The sequence below is a fragment of the Cervus canadensis genome, chromosome 3 (genome assembly GCF_019320065.1).
Source record: "Cervus canadensis isolate Bull #8, Minnesota chromosome 3, ASM1932006v1, whole genome shotgun sequence".
Taxonomy (NCBI): Eukaryota; Metazoa; Chordata; class Mammalia; order Artiodactyla; family Cervidae; genus Cervus; species Cervus canadensis.
The window spans coordinates 82503941-82528600 of NC_057388.1; the positions used below are offsets into that span (position 1 = coordinate 82503941).

Genomic DNA, 24660 nt, shown 5'->3' on the forward strand with positions numbered 1-24660 from the left:
TTTCACCTTATCAACTCCTGGGTTATTGCAACCACCTCCAAAATTCCTGTTCTTCATTTTCCTTAATCAAAATTCTACATGACACTCAAACTTCTTTAAAATACACCCGTTGTTCACTGTTTCTTCCATGAGAATGCCCCTTTCCCCACCGAGCAGTTCCATTTCAAACGTTTTTTCCTTATTTAAGAGCTCCTTGCTTCTCTAGTTGAAATCCACTCCTCCATGCTCCCAAAAATCTTTATCAGTTTCTCTCCATGAAATGTAACCCTTTATAACTTGATATTTAGATGTTTACCTACGTATTTTCCAGGAAAATGACAATAAGTAAATCTGAAGGAATCCGAGGATGAAATTAGGAACCCAACTAATATAAAGGCCTTTTGGAACAGCCTTATTTTTGGCAGTGGTTCTCAAACTTGTCACGTTGGGAACACCTGGGTACCCAGTACCTGGGCCCTATCCCAGAGGTCTTGGGTACAGTCAGGGCACTGAGCATTTTAAAAACTCTCCAGGAGGCTCTGATGTGTAGCCAAGGCTGAGAAGTAGTGGTCTGTGGAGGAATAGAAATAGCTGAGATTAATATAAGAATTTTTAAACAGAAGTAAAGAGCTGGTGGATATCAATAGAGACAACTCAGGGTAGGTGAATGATACTATAGGAAAAAAAGTGTGGAAAACAAGGAATTTGGTAGCACTTGGTACACAGAATAAGACTGAAATGTCTTGCAACTGGTTCTAGGCTGAAGCTGGAGAAGATGAGATGGGATGGGAAAGGATGGTTAGGGGCAACTCTGCTTGGAAAGAGAACAAAGAGCAAGTGGTAGGAAGTAAGGTCAAGCGGATTCAGAGAAGGAATGCTGAAGAAGTTGCCATTAAGTTGGGAAGTTTTTAGAACTGACAGAACTTACATGGCAGCAATGAAAGTGGAAGTGTTAGTCACTCAGTCTTATCGGACTCTTTGTGACCTCATGGACTGTAGTTCACCAGGCTCCTCTATTTGTGGAATTCTCCAGGCAAGAATACTGGAGTGGGCAGCCATTGCCTTCTCCAGTGGATCTTCCCAACCCAGGGATAGAACCTGGGTCTCCTGCATTGCAGGCAGATTCTTTACCGTCTGAGCCACCAAAGCAGCAGCAATAGAGCTGCTGAATTAGGAGATAAATGTTACTGATGTAGGAATGTTCCCAAATCAGCTACCCTGGTCGTCAACAATGAGGAGAAAATTTCCTACCAGCAGCTGAAATCAAAGAAAACATCCCAGAGGCCTGACAAAAATGACAGCATAATTGTAAAGACAGGTGTTATAAGCTGTGGTGCTGCTATTAAAAAAAAACAAAAGGGACATTTTGGTTGTGAGGTTATGATATTTGAGCTTAGTATATACATTAAGGAGATCAAACCAGTCAATCCTAAAGACAATCAGTTCTGAATATTCATTGGAAGACTGATGCTGAAGCTCCAATACTTCGGCTACTGGATGCGAAGAGCTGACTCATTAGAAAAGACTCTGATGCTGGGAAAGAGTGAAGACAGGAGGAGAAAGGGATGATAGAGGATGAGATGGTTGGATGGCATCACCGACTCGATGGACACTGGGTATGAGCAAGCTCTGGGAGATAGTGAAGAACAGGGAAGTCTGGTGGGCCTCAGTCCATTGGGTCACAAAGAGTTGGACACGACTGAGCAACTAAACAACAAATATATGCTGAAGTATTATAAAGTGTACAAGTGTTGTAGAGTGTAAAGTGTACATACAACTCTAACACCCGTGCCCAGGAACCAGATCATGTCTCTAACTTAAAGTACATTACTCAACCCCTCTTCTCCCCCCCAAATTCTAACAGTTTAGAAAACTAGGTATGCATATTTCTGTATTAATAATTATAATAACCCATAATCCTTATTTTTCATTACTAAACAGCAAACATTAAAAAAAAGAAGTACAAAAACCAAACAAATTCTAAACTATAGAAACTAGTGCTCACGGTAAATGATGGAGCAGGAACTTCACAGTATCAATGTGTAAAGGCTTCCTCTTTAATGCTTCTTCAAACTCTGATCCTTTCTCCCACTTGTTCATGCAAGCTGCTTCAAAAACCAGTGAGTTGTGTGATAGAAGAGAACACTTTCATGTGTTTAATGTTCAGTTCAATCACTCAGTCATGTCCGACTCTTTGCGACCCCATGAATCGCAGATGCCATCCAGCCATCTCATCCTCTGTTGTCCCATTCTCCTCCTGCCCCCAATCCCTCCCAGCATCAGGGTCTTTTCCAATGAATCAACCCTTCCCATGAAGTGGCCAAAGTATTGGAGTTTCAGCTTCAGCATCAGTCCTTCCAATGAACACCCAGGACTGATCTCCTTTAGGAAGGACTGGTTGGATCTCCTTGCAGTCCAAGGGACTCTCAAGAGTCTTCTCCAACACCACAGTTCCAAAAGCATCAATTCTTCAGCACTCAGCTTTCTTCACAGTCCAGCTCTCACATCCATATATGACCACTGGAAAAACCATAGCCTTGACTAGATGGACCTTTGTTGGCAAAGTAACGTCTCTGCTTTTTAATATGCTATCTAGGTTGGTCATAACTTTCCTTCCAAGGAGTAAGTGTCTTTTAATTTCATGGCTGTAATCACCATCTGCAGTGATTTTGGAACCCCAAAAAATAAAGTCTGACACTGTTTCCCCATCTATTTCTCATGAAGTGATACTATGCTTAAATACCATCAGAAATGCCAGATCCTGGCTCACTAAATCCTTTGAAATACATTACTGTAAATATTATGACTGACCAACATCTCTCTAAAGGATGACTAGAGTAAATCTATAGCCAAGAAACAGGGATGCATACTATAAACATACTGTGCCTTTTAATATGAGGCAATACTTATGATTTACTGTATAGGTAAACTCACCTGTAGCTTCATTCAATAAGAGGTCAAAAGTGCTTTAGAATCATTTTCATGTCAGTAAATATTAAGTCCAATTCATCCCCATAATAAACAAGTGTTATTTTTATGAGTGTCAAGCCCCCTACCTAGTGAGGCGAGCATGGGGAATCAATTACCAGAGACATGCAAAAATATATACAAAGGAGAAATGCAAGAGAAATTCATATGACACTGGTATTAGGGGCAAAATAATTCATATTATGTTCCCATGCCATTATGGTAAAATACATTTGCATCACTAGTTATAAGAGAAAATGGTATAGCCCAAGGAATCGGTATAAAAAACTATTACAATGGATAATACCTGACATTTGACACAGCAGTGCTATTTCCAGGTTCTGGTTATTAAACCCAGAGTAAAAGTGGTTTATTGATCTGTTTACAGCATTCTAAAGACAAGGATTAAAACCGCTGTTTTGTTCTGACATATGAAACAGCTAGGCAAAGAAGTCAGGCCGCTGTCTGCCGCCTGCTAGGCACTAAAGCAATCATAGCTCCTGAGTTCCCTGATGGGACCCTTTCCTTCTCTGTTTCAAACTGACTCTATGTTCTAATCAACAACCCTTGAAAATTCTCAAATCAAGATCATAAGCACACTGTGTTCAATGTTTGATGTCCACATTAACAAAGAAATGCTTGATTACAACAGCATATTCATGCCAATTTCTCACACATGAAGGTAAGTCAGATCTAAGATGGACAATAATGAATAAAGTGGAGGCAAGGGGGAGAAAGGAGAAAATGTGTGTAGTGGAAAGACGGATAGGACAATTATATCAGTGTGAAGAGCAAACAACAAATTCCTCAGGTGTTAGGTCTAACACGGAACACACACTCCACATGAATTTGCCAGGAGTACACAGGATGGTAATAACGTGAGAACCCTGGGTCTGGGGACTGCCATCACCTGGCCATCTGCCTAGTTTTTTTCTGTGTCTCAGTTCTCCCTGGTCTTAGAGGAATGTACTTCTTCCTTTAAACAGTCTTCCTTGGCATTGCAGTTAGAATCAACTACTGCCTTCCTGCCTGGCTGTGCATTCCGATATTGCTAGCACACAGCAGCTCACAAAATTCCTCTTAATAGAGCTCTCTCTAGGGTTCTACAAGAATTCAAATCCCCGTGTCAGCCTTGGAGAGTTCAAGGCTCGTCTGCAAAATTATCCATGCTAAATTGTGATACTAAATCCTGCCTGGGCTAAAAATTAAACTTTTGTTTTATCAAAGTGATTTGGGATGAAAATTTTCAGGATTAAGTTCCCATTATTTTGTGTGATTTGGATAAACATTCCAGTTTTTCAGATTAACACATAATAATTACATTATTTAAAAAATAATTATTATTCATTTACTCAAATATTTGAGTCAGACATTGTGCTGGATCCTGGGAATACAGAGTGAACAAAACTAACAATCCCAGCAAGTCATAATAACTTCTACATTCTAGTTAGTACTTATCTACAAAATAATCACAGTTAGTGTTTTATTTAATTGCAAAAAATTAACTAGGGAGTGGGGTAGGGCGTAAGTGAAACAAATACACTATAACTAACCACAGGACTTCTTTAAGTCTTTCTATACATTATGAACATGTAACAATTATGATTAGCAATACTCCGTGCTGAAACATCTGCTATTCCCTTAAAGAGTGCTGGTATTTTAACTCTAAAATTCCTATCACCGTATATACACAGATCACATAAAATGTACTAATGGCTTGAACAGAATTATGTGTCAAAACAGTACAATTCCATACAGCAAAAATTTCACGCCAAGAATGAAGAGAACACAGCACAATGATTTTCAAGTTAGCATATTGTACTAAAAATATCGAAAGATAAATTTTATTCTCCCTAGCTTATAAAAGTTCATTTATGTTTTTCAAATTTCATTGATGGTTTCTGTATTATAAGGAACATATAAATATATTAACAATTTTCCTACCAAAATAAAGCCCAATATATATGCAAAAAAAATTCAGGAATAAATTTTGTCCTTGGTTGGGAATTCCCTGGCAGTCCCGAGGTTAGGACTTAGTATTTTCACTGTGGTGGCCCGAGTTCAATCTCTGGTCAGGTAACTAAGATCCTGCAAGCCACATGGGGTGACCAAAAAAAAAAAAAAATTCATGTGCACATAGAAATAAATGTAAATATTCACAGGAGCAACATACACTGACAAAAAAATTACATTTAGTAAGGGTGAGAAACAGGAAAAACAAAAACAAAAAAACCCTGCTAGGACTTCTCTTTTTTTCTGAGACTTGACAAATGCAGAAAATTACCAAAGTAACAACAACAACAAAAAAGACACGAAAATCACACTTTGGACAAACTGCTTGTCAGTATTTAGGACCTGATTTCACAAACAGGTTGAATTCAGTTCCTCGAAGGCCATGCGGTCAAGGCGGAGGATGGATGTCCGCTGCTACTGAATTAGACCGGCCGACGTCCTGAGAAGGAAGGGGCTCCTCCTCCTCCACATGCGTCACTTTATCTGACCTTCCTGAAGGAGGAAATTCATTATTTGTGCCCTCTTCACTAGATGACAGGATATCAGCCAATTCGTTGGACATTAGGACTTGTAAGGGCTCTGTTCCATCTTCAACATCCATCTGAATCCCCAAAGCTTTAAGAATATCACATTTGCACATGGGGCACGTCCCATGGGCTAAGATCCAGGGGTCAATGCAATTCTTGTGGAAAAAGTGTTTACAGGTCAGAATACGAATTGTATCGCTAGGCTTATAGAGTTCAAAGCAAACTACGCAGCTATCTCCATTGGCACTTACTTCCTTGTCCCCCTCTTTCAGTATCCGAACCTGAAGCTGGCCAAATGCTTTCTTGAGATCATTTGTTAACCGCTGCCACCTCCGGTTCTGAATCCTTGCTACCCAAACTCTTCGAATATGATAAAAGATGAAATACACTAATGTAGCGGTTGTGACGATCACAAAAGAGACAAAATAGTGATTCATCCAGATGATGTGTTTTCTTCCCACCTCGATCATGACGGTCACGTGAACGCCCTTCTGAATTAAATGCAAAATCTCCATGCCTTTTAAGTTACCAATCATCACCACAACAACATCTTCAAATACCTGATGAGACATGGGAAAGACCTGATTGCCAGTTCCTGGGAAGTTATAGATGATCACTCCACTGGCTCCATTCTCCACCGCCACCTTGATCTTCTGGGTGAAGGTACAGCTTCCCCGTTCGACAAGGGCGAGCCATGTCTGCGAGTTCTTCAACTTCCTGAAACTGGTACTGGGGCTGCAGGCAGTTTGTGTTTTTCCCTCTGGAGGCAGGATGACCCCCACCACTCTCTTCAAAGTGGAGCTCCTTCCAAACACGCCAGTCTCCCCCAACTCTGACAACATGCGATTCCCAACATGAAACGATATGTTCATGTAAGCAGTCCACACGGCGCTGGTTCTGCAACAGTGCTGGCTAAGCAGCCAAAGGAAGCTGAATTTCATGAGCCAGGAAGAGGCAGCATTGTTTCTCTGAGTGCCAACCTTGAGTAGATGCATCTCTCTCTCTCTGCTTAAGTGACTGAAGAACCAACCCAACAAAAAGATGTGGTTTCCACATCTGTTGACGATCAATGTAAACTATTAAAATGGAAAATACCTTCTGGGTGAAAACAAGTTCCACTGTCTTCCAGCATGTTTTTGTAAGAAATTCTTAAAGAAGTTTTATGAGTTTTGGATTTTTTTTTTTAAGAGGGAGAAAGAGGAAAACTTTAGATTGAAAAAAAAAAAATCCCAGTCTCACTACTGTAACTCTAGATACTGTTTACTGTTGGGTGATATGATTATGACATAAAAGACAACACAGCCAATTAGGTAAGAGCTTAGAGCATGCTGTGTATTTATTGGTTGAATGCTTTGAATGCTGCTATGGGTAATTTCAATGTTACAGGACAGATTCAGCCCTTGAGTTACATGTTATGTTACCAGGTATCACATTAAACTAAAAAATATAAAAATTATATAATGCATGTATTTTAAAACCTGAATACACATGCAAGATAAACCATACAATTAACACTTTCCTTCACAGTTAGTGAAGTGAATATCTGTTACAAAATGCCAAGTTTAACCATGAATGTTAATTAAAAATTAGCACTATGACTAGATATGGGGTAGAAGTGGTGAATAACAGTTTTTAACTCATGTTTTCACTATACAATATATTTTTTTAATCTAGCATGTAAAATTTTGAACTTTATTTAACAAAGCTTGGTCAGAAGTTTGTTGGATCCATTTGGTTTTAATTTTTAAAAGCAGGGTATCCCATTCAATTTCTTCAGCCTCACTACCCTCACTTTTGGCAGCACTAAACACAGAAAAGACCAATGTCATTTCTCTGCAGACCTTGACATCTGTTAGTAGCTTAACAACATTTTGAGGAAAGAGGAGGACAAGTGTAGGGAAAAAGATTAAATATAGCAATATTAGTTTACCACAGTTTACTCTGAACGAAAATGCAGCTATAGATTTTAGAAAGACAAACTTTGAGGTCCTCACTTAAATTTAACCACTGACATCAGTGACTGTTAAAGGTCATAGAATCTTTTAACAAAATGTTTGCCTAAATCAGCAAACATCCTTGGTGGAAGACCCCACATACACTTAGTTCTGCCTGTATTTTTGCTACACTTAGGCCAAAAGCACAATATAACTTCAAAGCCAAAAGAATGACATGTGAACTAACAGGCATGGGCACTCACTGGAACTGCCATACACTTTCTTGGGAGAATTCCCCAGTGGTTCTTATTTACCAGCTAGGAAGCCAAAGCCAACAACTTTGACCTTGTACATAAGTGTCTCTGAGCTCTATGCATTGGATACTAAGAGATACTTCAGGTTTCGTCTTGCCAGAGCTACAGAGGCTAGTGTATTCTTCTGAAATATCAATTAGCATCATGACAACGTGAAGTGGGAAAGACAAAGGAAAGAAGATTTCTATGGGCCCATCAAAAAGCAGCATTAAAAGAAAAACACTGATGCGACAGCTTCAGCTCACAGAGGTCCGTGTTCTTTCCCAAAGGCTGATAATCTGATTTGCACACACACACTCTTCAAAACAGACAGTGAGGTACACAGTGTGTTGACTCACAGAGTGCCACCTGAGTTGGACATCAATGCTTTTGCATATTATCCAGATTTTCATCAAAGCAACAAAACCCACATCTTTAGGCCTCTTACTGTTACACAGGTATCTACCAGAAAAAAAAAAAAAAGGTAAGAGATACAATTTTGAAAAGCAACTGAACAAAATTTTACTTCTGCTGTAGGTCTATATGTTCAAAATGTCCCAAATAAAGGCATACTACCATTTAGTATTTCCTAGAGTCAATTCGAGAAGGAAAACCTACAACCATAGTTGATACATTATGCTAGGATTTAAAGGGCTCTGGCAAACAAAGGTGAATGTTTTAAAATATATAATGCTGCCCTAAATGAGGCCTATAATTTAAAATATTTTTAGATACATAAAAGTTCTAGCATCTAAAATAATTATTCAGAACACATTTCCTTCCCAGTCAGTAGATTTGGCAACCAGATTTCCTGGGTATTAATAAAATTAACTGTGGAAAATTAAATCAACATCTCAGTCTATAATTAAGTTTACTGAACAGAAGTATTATTAGATACCAAAAATTAAACATATGGAAGCAAAGTATAAAAATTAGTATAAAGAAACTTTAAAATATTATGACTAATTCTCCATGGCATCAATATCACAATCATTGTAATTTGAAAATCAAGGCTTAATATATGCTAAAGTCCTTACTTAGATAAGGACAAAAATGTATATCGAAACACTAGAAAAACAACAAGTTCAAATAGCTGGACATGAGACGGAGTTTTATTTTTAAAACACACAAATTTCACCCTCTTTAGTACTTGTGTAGAGAAGTTGCAGTTGAATTTTCTCCCTACATAAAGTGCTAAGAGAGAACTCATCTTAACTTTAACCACTGGAAAGACTCAGTTACATCTTCAGGAGATGCTCTGGGTTTCTTACGTTTGCAGAATGTCACACTTGCACATGGGGCATGTCCTATGGGCTAAAAGCCAAGGGTCGATGCACGCCTTGTGGAAAATATGTTTGCATGTTAAAATACGTACTACATCTTGAGGCTTGTAAATGTCGAAGCAAACAACACAATTGTCTTCATCTGGCTCTAGCTCCTTGTCCCCTTCTTGGAGCACTCGCAGCTGAAGCTTCCCAATGGCCTTCCGCACATCCGCCTTTAGCTGCCTTCGCCTCCTGGTGGAGGAGTTGGGCCCTCGCGGTCTCCAGGCACAGTACAGGAACAGATAGGCCGCGGTGGCAGTCAGGAAGGTGAACAGAGACATGACGTAATGGCTCAGCCAGGGCATGTGCATTCTGCCCACTTCAATGATGATCTTCACATAGACTCCTTTCTGAATCAAGTGCAACAGTTCCATGCCTTTCAGGTTGCCTATCATCACAGCAACTATATTTTCCGTTCCCTGGTGAGACATGGGGAATACCTTGTTGCCTGTACCTGGGTAGTTATAGATGATCACCCCGTTTGCTCCCTTCTCTGCGGCCACGTTGATTTTGTGTGTGAAGGTACAGCCACCCCGTTCAATGAGGGCCAGCCAAGGGTCTGCTTGCCCAGGCCTGCTGAAGTTGGTCATAGGGTTACAAGCATTCTGATTCCATCCTTCGGGAAGTACCACCACACCAGACACCCTTTCCAGAGGAGAATGATTCCCGAACACTCCACTCTCTCCCAATTCTGATATGAGGCGATTTCCTACCTGAAAGGTTATATTCAGGTGGGCTGTCCAAATGGCTTTTCCTTTTGAGTCAGGAAGGCTTAGTAGTAGAAAGATGCCAAGCCTCCACAGTCGAGATGAAGCAGAATTGTGAGCTGAAGAAGTAATTCTAAGTAGGCTCATTCCTTCACTTGCCTATTAACAGACAAACGTGAAAAATACAGTAGCATCCGTTGTAGAAGAAAGTAAGGAAGTTAGCTTCAAGGGTTGGTAGGAGATAAATAAAGCACAGGAATGGAAAAGGTCTGCATGGATCAAAGATATCTTGCTCCTTCCAGCATTTTTATTTTTGGTAGATTATCTTTCTCATAATGAAACAGAATAACAGAATTTGTCATTAGCACAATGTGATTTCAAGAAAACTGTGACTTCCTAATGGGGGAAATTGTGACATCAGAGCCAGTTAAGCCAATCCGAGAGTTTATATGAATGCACTGGATACTGAAATCCTATTGGCCAAAAAGTTAGACAGTCATGACTCATAACATATGCTAATGTGAATAAACTCTAAAGCAAAAAACAGATAATTTTTTAAATACCTGAGTTTCTTTCCTAGTTCTGGATAGACTGAAAAGCTGCCTAAACACTTTTTCCTCATTGTTTTCCCATCTGTGAGGCAAAACAGAAATCATTCATATACAAGTGCACGTTTCTGGCCAGTCATCAGTTCTCAGGTATGGTTTCATACTCCCCAATATGCCAGTCAGTCCATGGGAAGCGGAAACGAATCATTCCCTCTGTCTTCCAACATTAAATGCTCATCCCAGGTCTAAAGATTCAACATGAGGGGAATGTAAACTGACATTTATCAACACTGACAAAATGAAGCCTTACCAAGAGGACGGTTATCATCGTATCAGAGGCTTTTGTTAAACATGCAATTATATAACAACTGAAGACAGGATTTTAAAAACAATGCAATTTAGCTTGCTAAAGATCAGTTGTTGATCTTGAAAGCTGAAGGAATTTAAGCAGTAACTATATTTTAGCTCAAAACATCTCAAATCTAAAGGCTCTTCATATGGTTGAAAAGACCAACTTGAAAAACTTAGTATTAATAATTCATTGTCTCTTTCTCATTGTACGATGAATTGCTTAGGCAACAAACGGCAGCCAGAACTTCCTCCCTCTCTTAGGACAAACGCACCTGTAAGAAACAATTTTTTACCCCTAACATAGCAGTTCTCAAGTGGGGGATAATTTTGTCTCCCAAGAAATATTTGGCTGTTTCCGGAGACACTCTGGATTGTCACAGTGGGAGAGAACTAGGGGGATACTGCTGGATATTCTACCATGCACAAAACAGCTCTGAGCAGGAAGTAATTACCTGACCCAAAATGTCGATAACAGCCTTGGGAGGGAGGGCTCGTCCCCAAATTCACTTGTCCCCGAGAAATCAGGTCTGAGCTCTTATCATGAAGTTTATAATTGGCAATACATCCAATAAGGAGGAGTCCCCAGCCTGTCTCCATTTCCTGATCTCTTTGAGATAGAAATAGCAGACACTTGCACAAGTGCCTATGATCCCATGAAGCCTGATTCAAAACTGCATCCATTTTATCAGGACCATATGCAGGGGTCTTCTATCCTGGGGCCAGGATGTCTGAACACGAAAGAAGGGAAGTTGGGCAGTGGGGGTGGGGGGAGGAGTGGAAAACAGATGACTGATGTTACTCTCTGTTAGACCCTTTATTCAATATCTAACCTTTCTATCTTTTTAACATCCAAGAATTAAAGAGGCTTTCATTAGCCTGCCTACAAAGTTCAACCAAAGGAGACTGAAATATACAAAGGTTGGTTCATCCCATGCTCCAAATATCCCTGCCTGCCCTTCCACTTTGCCACCCTACCTCTAAGTATAGTAAGTTGATTTTTCTCATCTACAGGCTCATTGCATTATCCCCAGGCCAGCTACTGTTGTTCCAGGTTTCAACGGGAAGAATGACTGATCACATTCAGAGGCACAGAGAGACTGTTCTCACATCTCTCCATAGAAGAGCAAGGCAATTTTATTTTCCAGAAACATAACTAGACTTCCTTCAACATCTCCTTGGGTAGCAGTGCTTTAGAAAATGCACATTGAATGGACCCACTGGTAATTAGGGTAGAATTATCATGTTTGGCTCAGGTTAACCATGATTTAGCCTGCTAAGGGAAAACCCCTCCCCTGATTGAGCACATGGCAGGAGGGAACATGGAGTTAGCGTCCTGCCACCAAAGGGAACGGGTACAAATTGGAAGGTAAGCAGGTAAACAAAGTTCCTGAGATTTACCCAACGGAATTATACCTACATAACCACTAACCACGATAAACATAATATTCACTATACACAAGGAAGGTACTGATATGAGCCAGAGCCTATGTCACCAGGGACACGGCACCGTGCTGTTCTCAGGGGGTCATCATCTAGGTGGCAGAAAACAGTTATACGCCAATTAGGTACATGCATGTATATATCCTAATTTCTAGGTTCCAATTAAGTTCAAGAAGGTTGTAATTTTCATTAAGCTGGTGGAGAGAAATCGCCTGATCTCTATCCCTCCGCTATTCATCAACCTCTCAAGAATGCTCAAACATCCAGAAATCTCGACTTTGCTAAGAAAAATAGCTAAATATTATCTGGGCAATACTGTGTGAATGTATCTCCAAATGCAGAGGATACTGAAGAAGCTTCAATAAACTACCTCACAAGTTGCTTTATCCAGGTATTATTAGAGATCTCTAGGAATCCACAAAACACACTGGATTTGCCTTTAATCTTGAGAATAACAACTGGATAGGGTTTCTGTGAGTAATTAAATGCATCATAATGAGATTTAGCAGGAACAGAATACTGACTCCACGAAGACTGAGAACAAGAAAAAGCAAGTAAGGCTAGTGATAAATACTTTCTGAAAGAGGTATTTTTATTTCTAAAGAATTCTAATGGCAAAATTAGTTTAAGATGTTATTACATTTGATTGCAAATTGGTAAATCCTTACATTTTTTTCAAACTTTCTCCCATAAATTAATCACTACTGCTGCATATTCTCTCAGACACATGCAATTAAAAAATTTTCACATACAAATACATTTTACACTTATTTCTGAACCCATAAAAGAGCTCTGAATATGCTAAAATGGAATACAGCAAATTTAAAAAATAATATATGAGCTTTTGAATTACCTTGACAGTCACACACTATACTAGGGGGCAGATACAGATGTGTGAAAGTTACAAAATTTACTCCTACTCCTGCTCCTCATTCACTGGAAACTTGGGCAAACTCCGGGAGATGGTGTGGGACAGAGGCCTGGCGTGCTGCAGTGCATGGGGTCACAAAGAATCGGACGCAACTTGGTGACCAAACAACAGAAACGCCTCACTCATTATTCTTTATATTAAACAATATAATAACTTTCAATATCACTAAAAGCTCTGGTAACTAAATATATCAGAAAGAAAGAACAGCCAAAACAGACATTTTAAATTACCATCTCACTAGCCATCACTTCTTCGCTATGTCAGCCAGGATTCTTCTCTATAGTCTGCACTCCGAACAGTGAGATGCATGAGAAAAGGGTAACTTGTCTAAGAGCTCCCAGGAGCCCAAAGCTCCAAGAAGCCTTTATAACATTAGAGAAAGGGGATTCTCACTAGCGTTTCTCAAACACCTAACACAACACCCTGCCTCAAAGGGGTTTGTTCGAAAGAATGATCAACATGGTCAGCTTTACCACATGTGAGTGGGTACTTTTCACTGCCTTCATCATCATCATTCCACAGTCTAGAATTTGGCAACAGCATCTCATCTCCAGCAATATTTTGCTCACCTTGAATTCGTTCTGTTGCCAGAGAAACCTACAAAAACAGTAATGAAGTTCACGATGGCATTCCTATTTGTCTAAAACCTTAGATGGCTCCCTCTATCCAAAGGATAACATCCAAGCTTCAAGAAACACCAACAGACACTTCTCCAGCCTGGTCCTCTCTCCTTCAATTCAACCTCATTTTCCACTATTATCAGTCCTGAAATATATGCTTCTTCAACTCAAAGGGCTTATAGCTTCCTGGGCTCCTATGGCAGCACTCATTATATGAAGACCTTAGACAGACTTTTTGTTCCTTTTATGAAACTGTACCTACAGTAGGAACTCTAATTACAAAATGGGCCTAAGTACTTCCCTCCTGATGATGTCCTTTAATATGTGACTTGCCAGGTCCTTCATCAGGAGGTGGAATTTATTTCTACACCTCTTGAAGCCGGATAGACTGGCGACTCAAGTTGGCGAACAGACTGGCACACATGTGATGATGTGCCAGTTCCAAGCCTAAGCCTCTGAAGGCTTTGTGCTCCCTCCCTTCCCTCTTGAAATCCTGCTGTCCTCCAGCACAGAAGGCTAGCCTGATGGAGGAGGGCACAAGCGTACCACCTGAGGCGACCTAAGTCAACCCACAGATGGACAAATATGTGCGAACACCCAAGATGAGCAGGGATGTCTCCCTAACACTGAGGTGATGGCACAAATGTGACCGAATCCAGCTGAGACCAATTGCTGAGCCCATCTAGACTCCTGAGCAGTGACAGACACTGACCTTTTTAAAAATAGTTTATAAAAAAATACTGCCCTTGAACAGAGATGCAGACATAGAGAACAGATTTGTGGACACCCCGGGAGACGGAGAGGGTGGGATGGATTGAGACAGTAGCACCGACACAAAAAACTACCGCGTGTCGAACAGACAGCTGGTGGGAAGCTGCTGTGTCACATAGGGAGCTCAGTCCGGCGCTCTCTGATGGGGAGGGGGTGCGTTGGGAGGGCAGGGAGGTTCAAGAAGCAGGGGACACATGTACACTGATTCATATTGTTGTATGGCAGAAACCAAAATTGTAAAGCAGTAATTCTCCAATTAAAAGTGAAAAAATCACTGCCCTTACATTGAGTTTTTAGATAGCAACTGATATAGTTCCCTCTACAAAATGCTCTGCTCTGTTAATCTCATGGTATGGGACTAAATCTTATTCTCATTCTTTCAATACTCAGCTTCTGGCACATCATAGGTTCTCAATGAAGGTTAATTAAATTGCCAGTGTCTTATCCTCCAAATTCTAACCTGTAATATTACTCACACAATAAGGCTGATCCAGTTAATTTTATCTCTGTAAAGGTGATCATTTAGTTCAAGCAGCAGCATAGTTAAATACGCACAACGTGGTTAACCTTTAATTCTTCTACAGATTGAACACTCATAAAACAGAATTTCTCATGGCCATATCTGAATGCTAAGATAAATGAGCATTTGGAATATAACCAAACTCCTTTATACTTTAACAGGCAGACAACAACCTACATAAATTATACTTTCTTCCACATTCTGAATTAAAACATTTGAACACCAAATTGAGAACAACTTTTCCTTCTCAATCAATCTACTAAGTTAGAAGACAGAATGACAATCAACAGAGAGAAACACATTACTAGTAGTTTGGAAAGTAATTGGGGGAAAAGCCTCACACCACAGCCTGTGCATTAAGAGAGCAGAAAAAGGAGCTGAACATCCTTAAGAACAAGATTAAGGATTAAGGACAGTAATTGGTGGTATTGTTATCTTTCTCTGAGCCTAGGGGGGAAAAATACATTTTAATATTAACTCAATCATTTAGACTGGATTTTTGCTCAAAGGGGTGGAGAAGAGGCAATATACTCAAAGCGGTGGGGGGCGAGTACAGAATCTTTTGAATAACCACAAGAACTTGCCCTGTTCTACTCACAGATGATTTTGCCCCTGTAGTTAAGAATCACTGAGGATGAGGAGCCTGCTTTTGGAGCTCTGTCATTTCAAAGTTGCCCTATAAACATGAAGAAGACTGGAGACCTTCTTAGGCTGCAATTGGTCATCAAAGATCTGTATAAGCTTTGTCTTCCTAAGACCAGTCCTCCGGAGTGCGGTTAGCTCAGAGTGAGCTCTCAGCAGTCAGAAATAGCAAGGCAATGGTGATTAAGAGGATTTTCCCCCTTAGATCCCTTAAGTTTTTCCAATTCACAGGTCACAAACCCTTACTTTTTCATTAGGAAATTTAATCCCTCCTGGGAGGCAGCAGAGAAGGATAAAAACAGCAATAGAGTCATCACACTAGCAGAAATTGTACTAAAGCACAAGGCTACGTTTAACAGGTCTGCCAGGAAACCCCGTCTTTGCCATGTACCAGCTGCGTAAGCTAAGTCACCCTGAGACTCGGCTGTCTCGTGTGTGGGATGGGGGAGTAATGCCTGCCTCTCCTGGCCGCGCTGAGTATCAGACGATCCATTTCACATCTCTTTGTACTTCATCAAGCACACAGCTAGCATGGTGGGAGTTCAATAAAAGGGTCCTGTCCCCATTCCCAATTTGATGAAGGCTCTTTTCCTGTTTTTAAGAACACTTTCTCATCCTTCAAGACTGACCCCAGGGACTTCCCTGGTGGTCCAGAGGTTAAGAATCCTCCTTGCAATGCAGGGAGCATAGGTTCCATCCCTGGTCAGGGAACTAAGATCCCACAAGCTTCGGAGCAACTAAGCCCATGAGCTACAACTACTAAGCCAGTGCTCTAAAGTCTGCATGCCACAACTAGAGTGTCCTTGTGCTGTAACAAAAGATCCCATACGCCATAATGAAGAACCCACATGCTGCAACTAAGACTCAACACAGCCAAAATGAATGAATCAATCAATGTCAAAACAAAACGAGATGATCCCCATCTTTTTTGCAGTCACCCCAGTTGAAATATCCTGCTCCTATTCTTTCTGTGGGCTTCCCAGGTAGCTCAGCTGGTAAAGAATCCGCCTGCAATGCAGAAGACCCCAGTTCAATTCCTGGGTCTGGAAGTTGCCCTAGAGAAGGGATAGGCTACCCACTCCACTATTCCTTGATGGCTCAGACAGTAAGGCATCCACCTGCAATGCAGGAGACCTGGGTTCGAAGCCTGGGTTGGGAAGATCTCCTGGAGGAGGCCATGGCAACCCACTCCAGTATTCTTGCCTGGAGAGTCCCCATGGACAGAGGAATGTGGTGGGGTCACAAAGAGTCAGACATGACTGAGAGACTAAGCATATTCTTTCTGCAACTACTTGACAATCATTTAATTTTGCTATGTGTTACATAGTGTAATTAGATGCTTTATGTATGGCTATACTTTGGATGTAGAATGTCTCAAGAGGGGCAGTGTCCTCTTATTCCTGTAAACTCTGTTTCCCCCACCATGTCCCAACACCAACACACTGCAATTTGCTCGAGGCACCCAACAAATGTTGGACTTTTCAAGCCCTTATTCTTCAAAATATTAAGATGTATCAGCAGCTTTTGGCAACCTCTGTATTATACAGTCATCCATTTAAAAAAAAAAAAAAATAGAACAGGCAATGATTTGACATGCCTTCCCTTCGCTAGGGATTACTTTGACAACAGTTGTCCAGAACAAGGCTTATTTAATATCACAGGATCAGAGGCCATCTGTCTCACATTTTCTCTCCAAAAGTCAAAAATAGATTCCATCCACATCTCTGAATCTGAAAAAATGATACAAAAAGGGAGTAATATACAGCCATAAAGTAACGATTATTTCTAATATATAAGCAACTGGACCCTACAAATTTTTAAATGCTCCTTTAATTATCTTTTGTATATCAAGATACACACACACACACACATATACTTATATAAATATGTATCAGGTCGTAAGCCAAATAGATACTATATAAAGAAAAGTACCATATTTTGTTCATTTTGGTACTTCAGAGAAGGCCCTATTATCCTATCAGCAGTAACAGTTAAAGCAGAAAGTTTCTAAGTGCAACTATCTCAACAACCCATAGACCTTCTCTTCCCAGCTCAATACAGACTTAGATCCTGCAAACCCGGAAACCACCTAACCCAATACAAACTATATTCTTTCTACTCTGAACTGTCTCTGGCTTTTTATCATTAAAAAGTTTTGCATTTATGCTTACCAGTATATACAACATATGTACTTTTTAAAGTAAAAATAAGTGCTAGCTACATTTTAAAGAAATAAACAGTATTTTCTTCATTTTTCTACATCCTTTCTTAGGAAATTATATACTGTCTGGGTATATTTTTATGCAGGTGTTGAAAACATTAATTTACTCTTCCCTCTAATAAAGGCTTTTTTGATTCTCAATTCTAAGTTCTTTGAGGGTAGGATTTTATTATATTTGTTTGGCTTCCTTCAGAGCCTAGCACATTGATTTGTATAAAATCAATTACTGATTTGATTGTTCATAGTAAAAGTGATTCTCTGACATAAGAGCTTGGCATTGCCTGTTCTTTACATACACTCCAGGAAGACAATCCAAGAACCATCTAGTCAATATCTACATTATTCTTTCATTCATTCATGCAAATATTTATCAAGAACCGACTTATGTGCACAGTTCTGGATACTAGAGCAGTGATAAAAAAAAAAAAAACCCAATTTGGGGGAATTCCCTGGTGGTCCAGTGGTTAGGACTCAGCACCTCCACTGTAGGATCTTAGGGAACCCAGATCCCACAAGCTACACAGCATGGAGAGAAAAAAAAACACAACTTTTTTTAATATATTCATGAATCAATTGTTTCTGTGTACCCAGGAATTCAAAGATGAAGTCAAGGTTACACCTCACTCAAGAACTCTGATGTGACAAATAAGTAATGTAAACTAAGTGGCAGAGAGGTATGAAAGGAAGAATCCTGCCCACAGATGGAGCAGTGTGTTCACACACAGCCCAGATACCCTACGCTAAGGTACCACCTTCCCTAGTGTATTTCATGCAGTTGATGATAAAGAAGCCCAAATGGCACATCTGATCACAAAGCTTCTTTGACTCAGGTTCATGAAGCTCATGGAGCTGTGATATTATTATATTTAAAAACAAGTCTTTGTTTCATATCACATTCAGTTCAATTGCTCAGTCGTGTCCGACTCTTTGCGACACCATGAACCTCAGCATGCCAGGCCTCCCTGTCCGTCGCCAACATATCACATTTCATAGTATTAAATAGGTCTCATTAGTTTTAACATGAATAGGAATTGTTACATTTCATATGTGGTGGTTTAGTCACTAAGTAGTGTCCGAATCTTGTGACCCCATGGACTGTAGCCTGCCAGGCTCCTCAGTCCATGGGATTCTCCAGGCAAGAATACTGGAGTGGGTTGCCATTTCCTTCTCTAGGGGATCTTCCTGACCCAGGAATCAAACCCAGGTCTCCTGCATTGCAGGCAGATTCTTTACCGACTGAGCTATGCGGGAAGTTTCAGGTTTAGTTAAATACACAGGTTTAGTTAATTCTGAAGCCAAGCTTTCTGGATTTGAATCCTGTCCTTAATACTAGTTCTGCGACCTTGAACAGATTACTTGAACTTATGTGCCCTGGCTTCTTTACTTGTCAAACAGGGAAAGCAGCAGCACCCACCTTTTAGAACTCCTGTGAGGATTAAATGAAAAAAATGTACAGTACCTAAGGCATTTAGAACACTGTTCAGTTCAATATACAGTCTGATATGTGTTACCACCACTATCACCATCTTCACATTATAGTCTAAATTCACTTATTTTATAAGATAAGAATGATGATAGGGTCTTTAAGGGATTTTCACAATCCTTTAATTCTAATGAAGTCTCTTTTGACATAAAACATTCAGTATCATTTTTTCCATATATAACAACTACTGATCTATTTTTGTGCCTGTTAATATCTCCAGCTAAACAACTAATAAGTGACTGCCCATTACAGAAAGTATTTCATGACTCATAAAGGATACATGCAAATATAGCTGGATTGTGAATATTATCATCTTAATGTATATGCCAACTTCAGAAAAATAGTTTTTGCTCCTTCACACCCACAAGCCTCCCATAAAAACAAGATTAAGAGAAGAATTTGATTAGCTCTCCAGGCATGATTTTTTTCATTTGATACAGATTATACTAACAGGTTATACAGGCAGGAAAACTATATGACTCATTTCACATAACTCAAGAGGAAAAGTCATACAGTCTATCCAAAAATACATGTGGCAACCTCTTAACCTATATATATAAAGCAAATAAAGTATAAAGTATATGAAGTATAAGTATAAAAAGGGGAGATGGAATTCACCTTTCTTCTTTACAACTTTTGAGTTGTTGCTAGATGACTTAAGTTTTTAACTTGATTTTGCTCCATCTCTCTTATCCATGGACTGAAGAATGGATGTTGTGTTAGCAAGTGTGAAAACATTTTGTAATATATTCTTAAAGCTCCTGGGCAATCAGGTGCACTATCAGTGAGCAGTTAGAATCTTGAAAGGAATTTTCTGAGCAGTAGGTCTCAACATTAGGCTTAAAATACTCAGTAAACCATGTTGTAAACACATGTGTTGTCATTCAGGCTTTGTCATGCCATTTTTACGGAGCACAAGCAGAGTAGATTTAGCATAATTCTTAAGGACCTGGGATTTTCAGAATGGTAAATGAACATGAGCTTCAACTGAAAGTCACCAGCTGCATTAGTCCTAACAAGAGATCCAGGTGGTTCTCTAAATCCAGGCACTGACTTCTCCTCTCTAGCTATGAAAGTCCTAGATAGCATCACCTTCTGACATAAGGCTGCTGTACTTTGTTGAAGATGTGTTGTTTAGTGTAACCACCTTCATTATCTTAGAGATTCGGTCTCTAGCTAGGATAATGAATGGATCTGCTGTAGCTTCTACATCGGCACTTGCTGCTTTCACCTGGCACTGTTGTTAAGGGGATGGCTTCTTTCCTTTATCCGCATGAACCAATCTCTGCTAGCTTCAACCTTTTCTTCTGCAACTTCCTCACCCCTCCTAGCCCTCACTGAATTGAAGAGAGTTAGGACCTATTTCTGGATTAGGTCTTGGCTTAAGGGGATGTTGTGGGTAGTTTGATCTTCTGTCCAGACCACTTATCCTTTCTCCTGTCAGCAAGGCTGTTTTGCTTTCTCATCCTTCACAAGAATGAGTGATACACTGGAGTAGCACTTTTGATACTCTTCACGAACTTTCTATTTGAATTCACAACTTAGCCAACTGTTTGGCTCAAGAGTACAGCTTTTGGCCTATCCTGGTTTTCAATATGCCTTCCTCATTAAGCTTAATCACAACTTGTTTTGATTTAAAGTGAGCAGTGGGTAACTCTTCCTTTCACTTGAATACTTAGAGACTACTGTGAAGTGAAGTGAAAGTCACTCAGTCGTGTCCGACTCTTTGACACCATGGACTGTACAGGTGTCAGAATACTGGAGTGGGTAGCCTTTTCCTTCTCCAGGGGATCTTCCCAAACCAGGGATTGAACCCAGGTCTCCCACATTGCAGGAGGACTCTTTACCAACTGAGCTATCAGGGAAGCATAGGGGTTATTAAAATTGGCCTAATTTCAACATTGGTGTTTCCGAAGGAATAGGGAGGCCATTTTTGTTACATTAATAAAATGATACGATTTTTCTCTTTTACTTCTTAACGTTATCGGTGATATTAAGTTTTTCTAATACTGAATCATTCACACACTCATAGGATAAAACATACTTCATCCTGATGTATATCATTGAAATTTAATGTTTTATTAAGGATTCATGCAGTCACAGGCTTTTCTGTGACTCAGACAGTAAAGTATCTGCCTCCAATGCAGGAGACTTGGGTTTGATCCATGGGTCAGGAAGATCCCCTGAAGAAGGGAATGGCAATCCACTCTAGTATTCTTGCCTGGAAAATTCCAGGGACAGAGGAGCCTGGCAGGCTACAGTCCTTGGGATCTCAAAGAGTCAGACACGACTAAGCAACTAACACACACATGTACCCACATAAAATGAGACTGGTCTTTAGTTTTTTATTATTACAGTTTCCAAATTTGGTTATTTGCAAAGATGTACTAGCTTCATACAAGCCTTCTCTTCCTAATTTCTGAAACAACTCTTAGAAATTATCTTTCCTTGAAGGTTTGCTAAAACTATTTGAGCCTAGTCTCTTTTGGTAGAACAGACTGGATTATCACTTCACTATCTTAATGGATAACAGTTCAGGTTTTCTATTTCTTCTTGGGTCAATCGTTTAAGTTTCCTAGACTATGGCACAGCATTATTCAAAATAATTTTACAATTTTTAAATTATTCTCTCTGTAGTTAATTTTCATTTTATATTCCTAATTGTGTTTATTTGTACATTTTTTTCCATTGATCTTGGTAGCATTTGTCTCAGTAAGTCTTCTCATGTAACGGATTCTTTAAGTAATTCTGTTTCTTTACTTTCTAAAAGTTTCTATTTTATGTCTTTTCACTTCTCCTAAGTTGGTGAACACCCCGGTTAAGACAGCAATAGCTATCTCAGACAACGGTCTATTCAGCAAACACTACAGCAAAGACTGAAGAGTGTAAGTTTAAAAAGGTAAACCAACAGCCTTGCTTTTGGCTTTCCCAAGATGCTGGTCAGTTCACCGGATTGTTCTGAATTCATGATCTGTGAACCTAAACACTCCCATCAAGAGGCTAATTTTGGCACCATGAATTTACCAAGTCTGGGTGGTCGATGAACCAGTACACACCCTCTCCTCTGAAATGGCAAGAGACTGCACTTCCTTCCTTACAAGGGTGACTGCCCCTGTTACTATGTTTTATCTGAGGTTCTTGCTCTCTTCCACCATATACCAAACCTCTTAACCTTTCATCTCTCCAGTGCTGAATAGCCTAGGAGTTCTCTCTAGTGACTGGACATCACTCTTAAGTGAAAGAACATTACTGGATTGCCCATGACTGCTACTGAGGACTGGTCAGTCCTCATAACTCTTCCTGCTGGCGGTTTCTCTCTCCTGAGCCAAACTGGTGAGGGGTGATTTGAACTTTTGGACAAGCCCCGTGAATCAGGTTTGGCTCCTTAACAAGTCACAGGAGATTTCTGTTCCTTGCAATTTCAAAGCAGCAGATATTGTTCTGCTGACACCTAGAAGATAGGAAAGGATTCTCTTCCACACAACTTGTTGTTCAGTCACTAAAGTTGTGTCCAACTCTTTGAGAATCCATGGACTGTAGCATGGCAGGCCTCCCTGTCCTTCACTATCTCCTGGAGTTGGTTCAAATTCATGCTTGAACAAACCTTGAGTTGTTCAAACTCATCACCTAAAGTTGGTGATGCCATCTAACTACCTCATCCTCTGTCATTCCCTTCTCCTCCTGCCCTCAATCTTTTCCAGCATCAGGGTCTTTTCCACACACCCATTCCAAGGAAAATGCCAGTGTCCTTCCATGCCTGTGGACCAAGGTTAACTGCACGGCCCACCTGCAATTCACAGAGTTCATGCTCCTTTCAAGATCTGGAGTCCAGTGCTGGTCCTGCATCTAAAAAAAGAGTTGCTTTCCCAAGGACAAAACCAGCTGTAATCATCTGCTGTGGTCAAAATTCTCCAGCATCTAAGGCTTAAAAATGAACACAATCTGTGAGAGAAAGCAAGCAAGCTGTATGACTGTAAAAACCAACCACAGTACAAAGTTTTAAAATAAAAGTTCCACATGTTCTGCTCTTAGTAAGTTACCACTGAAGCTTAAAGTCTGCCCTGGTCTTAATAGAAACTTCTAATAAAAACATATGATTGGGCTCCCCTAGATTTTACAAAGGGCCACAGTCTTCTATGCACAATTCAACATGAGAAGCCCTAAGAATGGTTTTTTCCCCCAAAAGTTTGCAGCAAACTCATTTGAGGTCAAAAACCTGACCTGTAATAGTGTGAGTCTATTTATAATCATTTAGGGCCCAAAGGAAGTAAAATGGAGTTGAGTCTTTATGTGGAATATGCACATGCCTTCACCATACCAGAACAGAAAATAATGGTTCAAATATTGACAATCTCTGTAACATATGTATTGGACCTGACCTTCAATATATCAACAAAATTTGCCACTTAAGGAAACTGTGTAGCTAACTGGCAAAACAAGCCCCATTACATAGTACAAATAATCTTTCCCAATACTATCTACTCTATACATTCACACTTCTGAACTCAGATATGACTGATCCCAACCATATTCTCATATCTGGCATTACTTCATGCAGGAGAGCTCAGTCGTGTCCGACTCTCTGCAACCCCATGAAATGCAGCCCACCAGGCTCCTCCGTCTGTGGAATTCCCAGGCAAGAATACTGGAGTGCATTGCCATTTCCTACCCGAGGGGATCTTCCTGACCCAGGGACTGAATTCACATCTTCTGCATTGGCAGGTGGGTTCTGTACCACTGTGCAACCTGGGAAGCCCGTATTTGGCATAACCTATCACTTTTTACCATTTTGCATCAATTTCCCAAACAGGCTTGTCAGAACCCAATTAAACACTTTTCTCCTTTACTCAGTTTTGTCCCTCCATGCAGGCGAGAATGACAGATATCTAGTAGCAATGCCTGAATAGTCTGGCAACTTCAAAAATGTGTAAATTGAAGGTACAAAGGCATAAAAACATCCCATAAATAGTTCTCACCAACAAGATTTAAATTTTGAATAAAAAAATATTAAATGAGTAAGACCACATAAAATTTTACAAAAATAAGTCACATTAACATTTAAAAATCAGAACCTTTTTCTCCTGATAAATATTACCTACAAACATGAAATGGCAAACCACTCGTGTTCTTGCCTGGAGAATCTCATGGATGGAAGCGCCCGGTGGGCTACAGTCTATGGGGTTGCAAATAGTTGGACATGACTAAGCAACTCACACACACATACACACAAACACTTTACAGATAATACTGCTCAGATTTTCCACCTGAACTTTATCTTGGAAATGAAAAGGTAAGAATTTTCATACCCAAAAGTTAACAGTAATAATGAAGTGGTTTAAGATTGGGGAGAGGAAATGACTGTCTACTGTAGAAAATCTTACAGAACAT

The 24660-nt window shown here is 40.0% G+C and overlaps 2 protein-coding genes across 25 annotated transcripts in view; both read right to left on the bottom strand.

Annotated features, from left to right (window-relative positions):
- The window catches only part of CADPS2 (calcium dependent secretion activator 2), a 590044-nt gene that overhangs the window by 388940 nt on the left and 176444 nt on the right, over positions 1–24660 (bottom strand). The window contains exon 3 of one of the 24 annotated variants that reach the window (XM_043463601.1): positions 8798–9904. The exons of the other annotated variants lie outside the window; for them this stretch is intronic. Coding sequence (XP_043319536.1) covers positions 8981–9904 — 924 coding nt within the window. The 3' untranslated portion in view covers positions 8798–8980. Of the gene's footprint in view, positions 1–8797; positions 9905–24660 lie in introns of those variants that run through there. 24 annotated transcript variants of the gene reach the window in all.
- RNF133 (ring finger protein 133) lies at positions 5348–6481 on the bottom strand. The gene has a single exon (XM_043464232.1). The coding sequence runs from the start codon at positions 6479–6481 to the stop codon at positions 5348–5350; it is 1134 nt and encodes a 377-aa protein (XP_043320167.1).

Coding starts and splice junctions, on each gene's coding strand:
- RNF133 (XM_043464232.1), bottom strand. CDS start 6,481: ATGCATCTACTCAAGGTTGGCACTCAGAGAAACAATGCTGCCTCTTCC.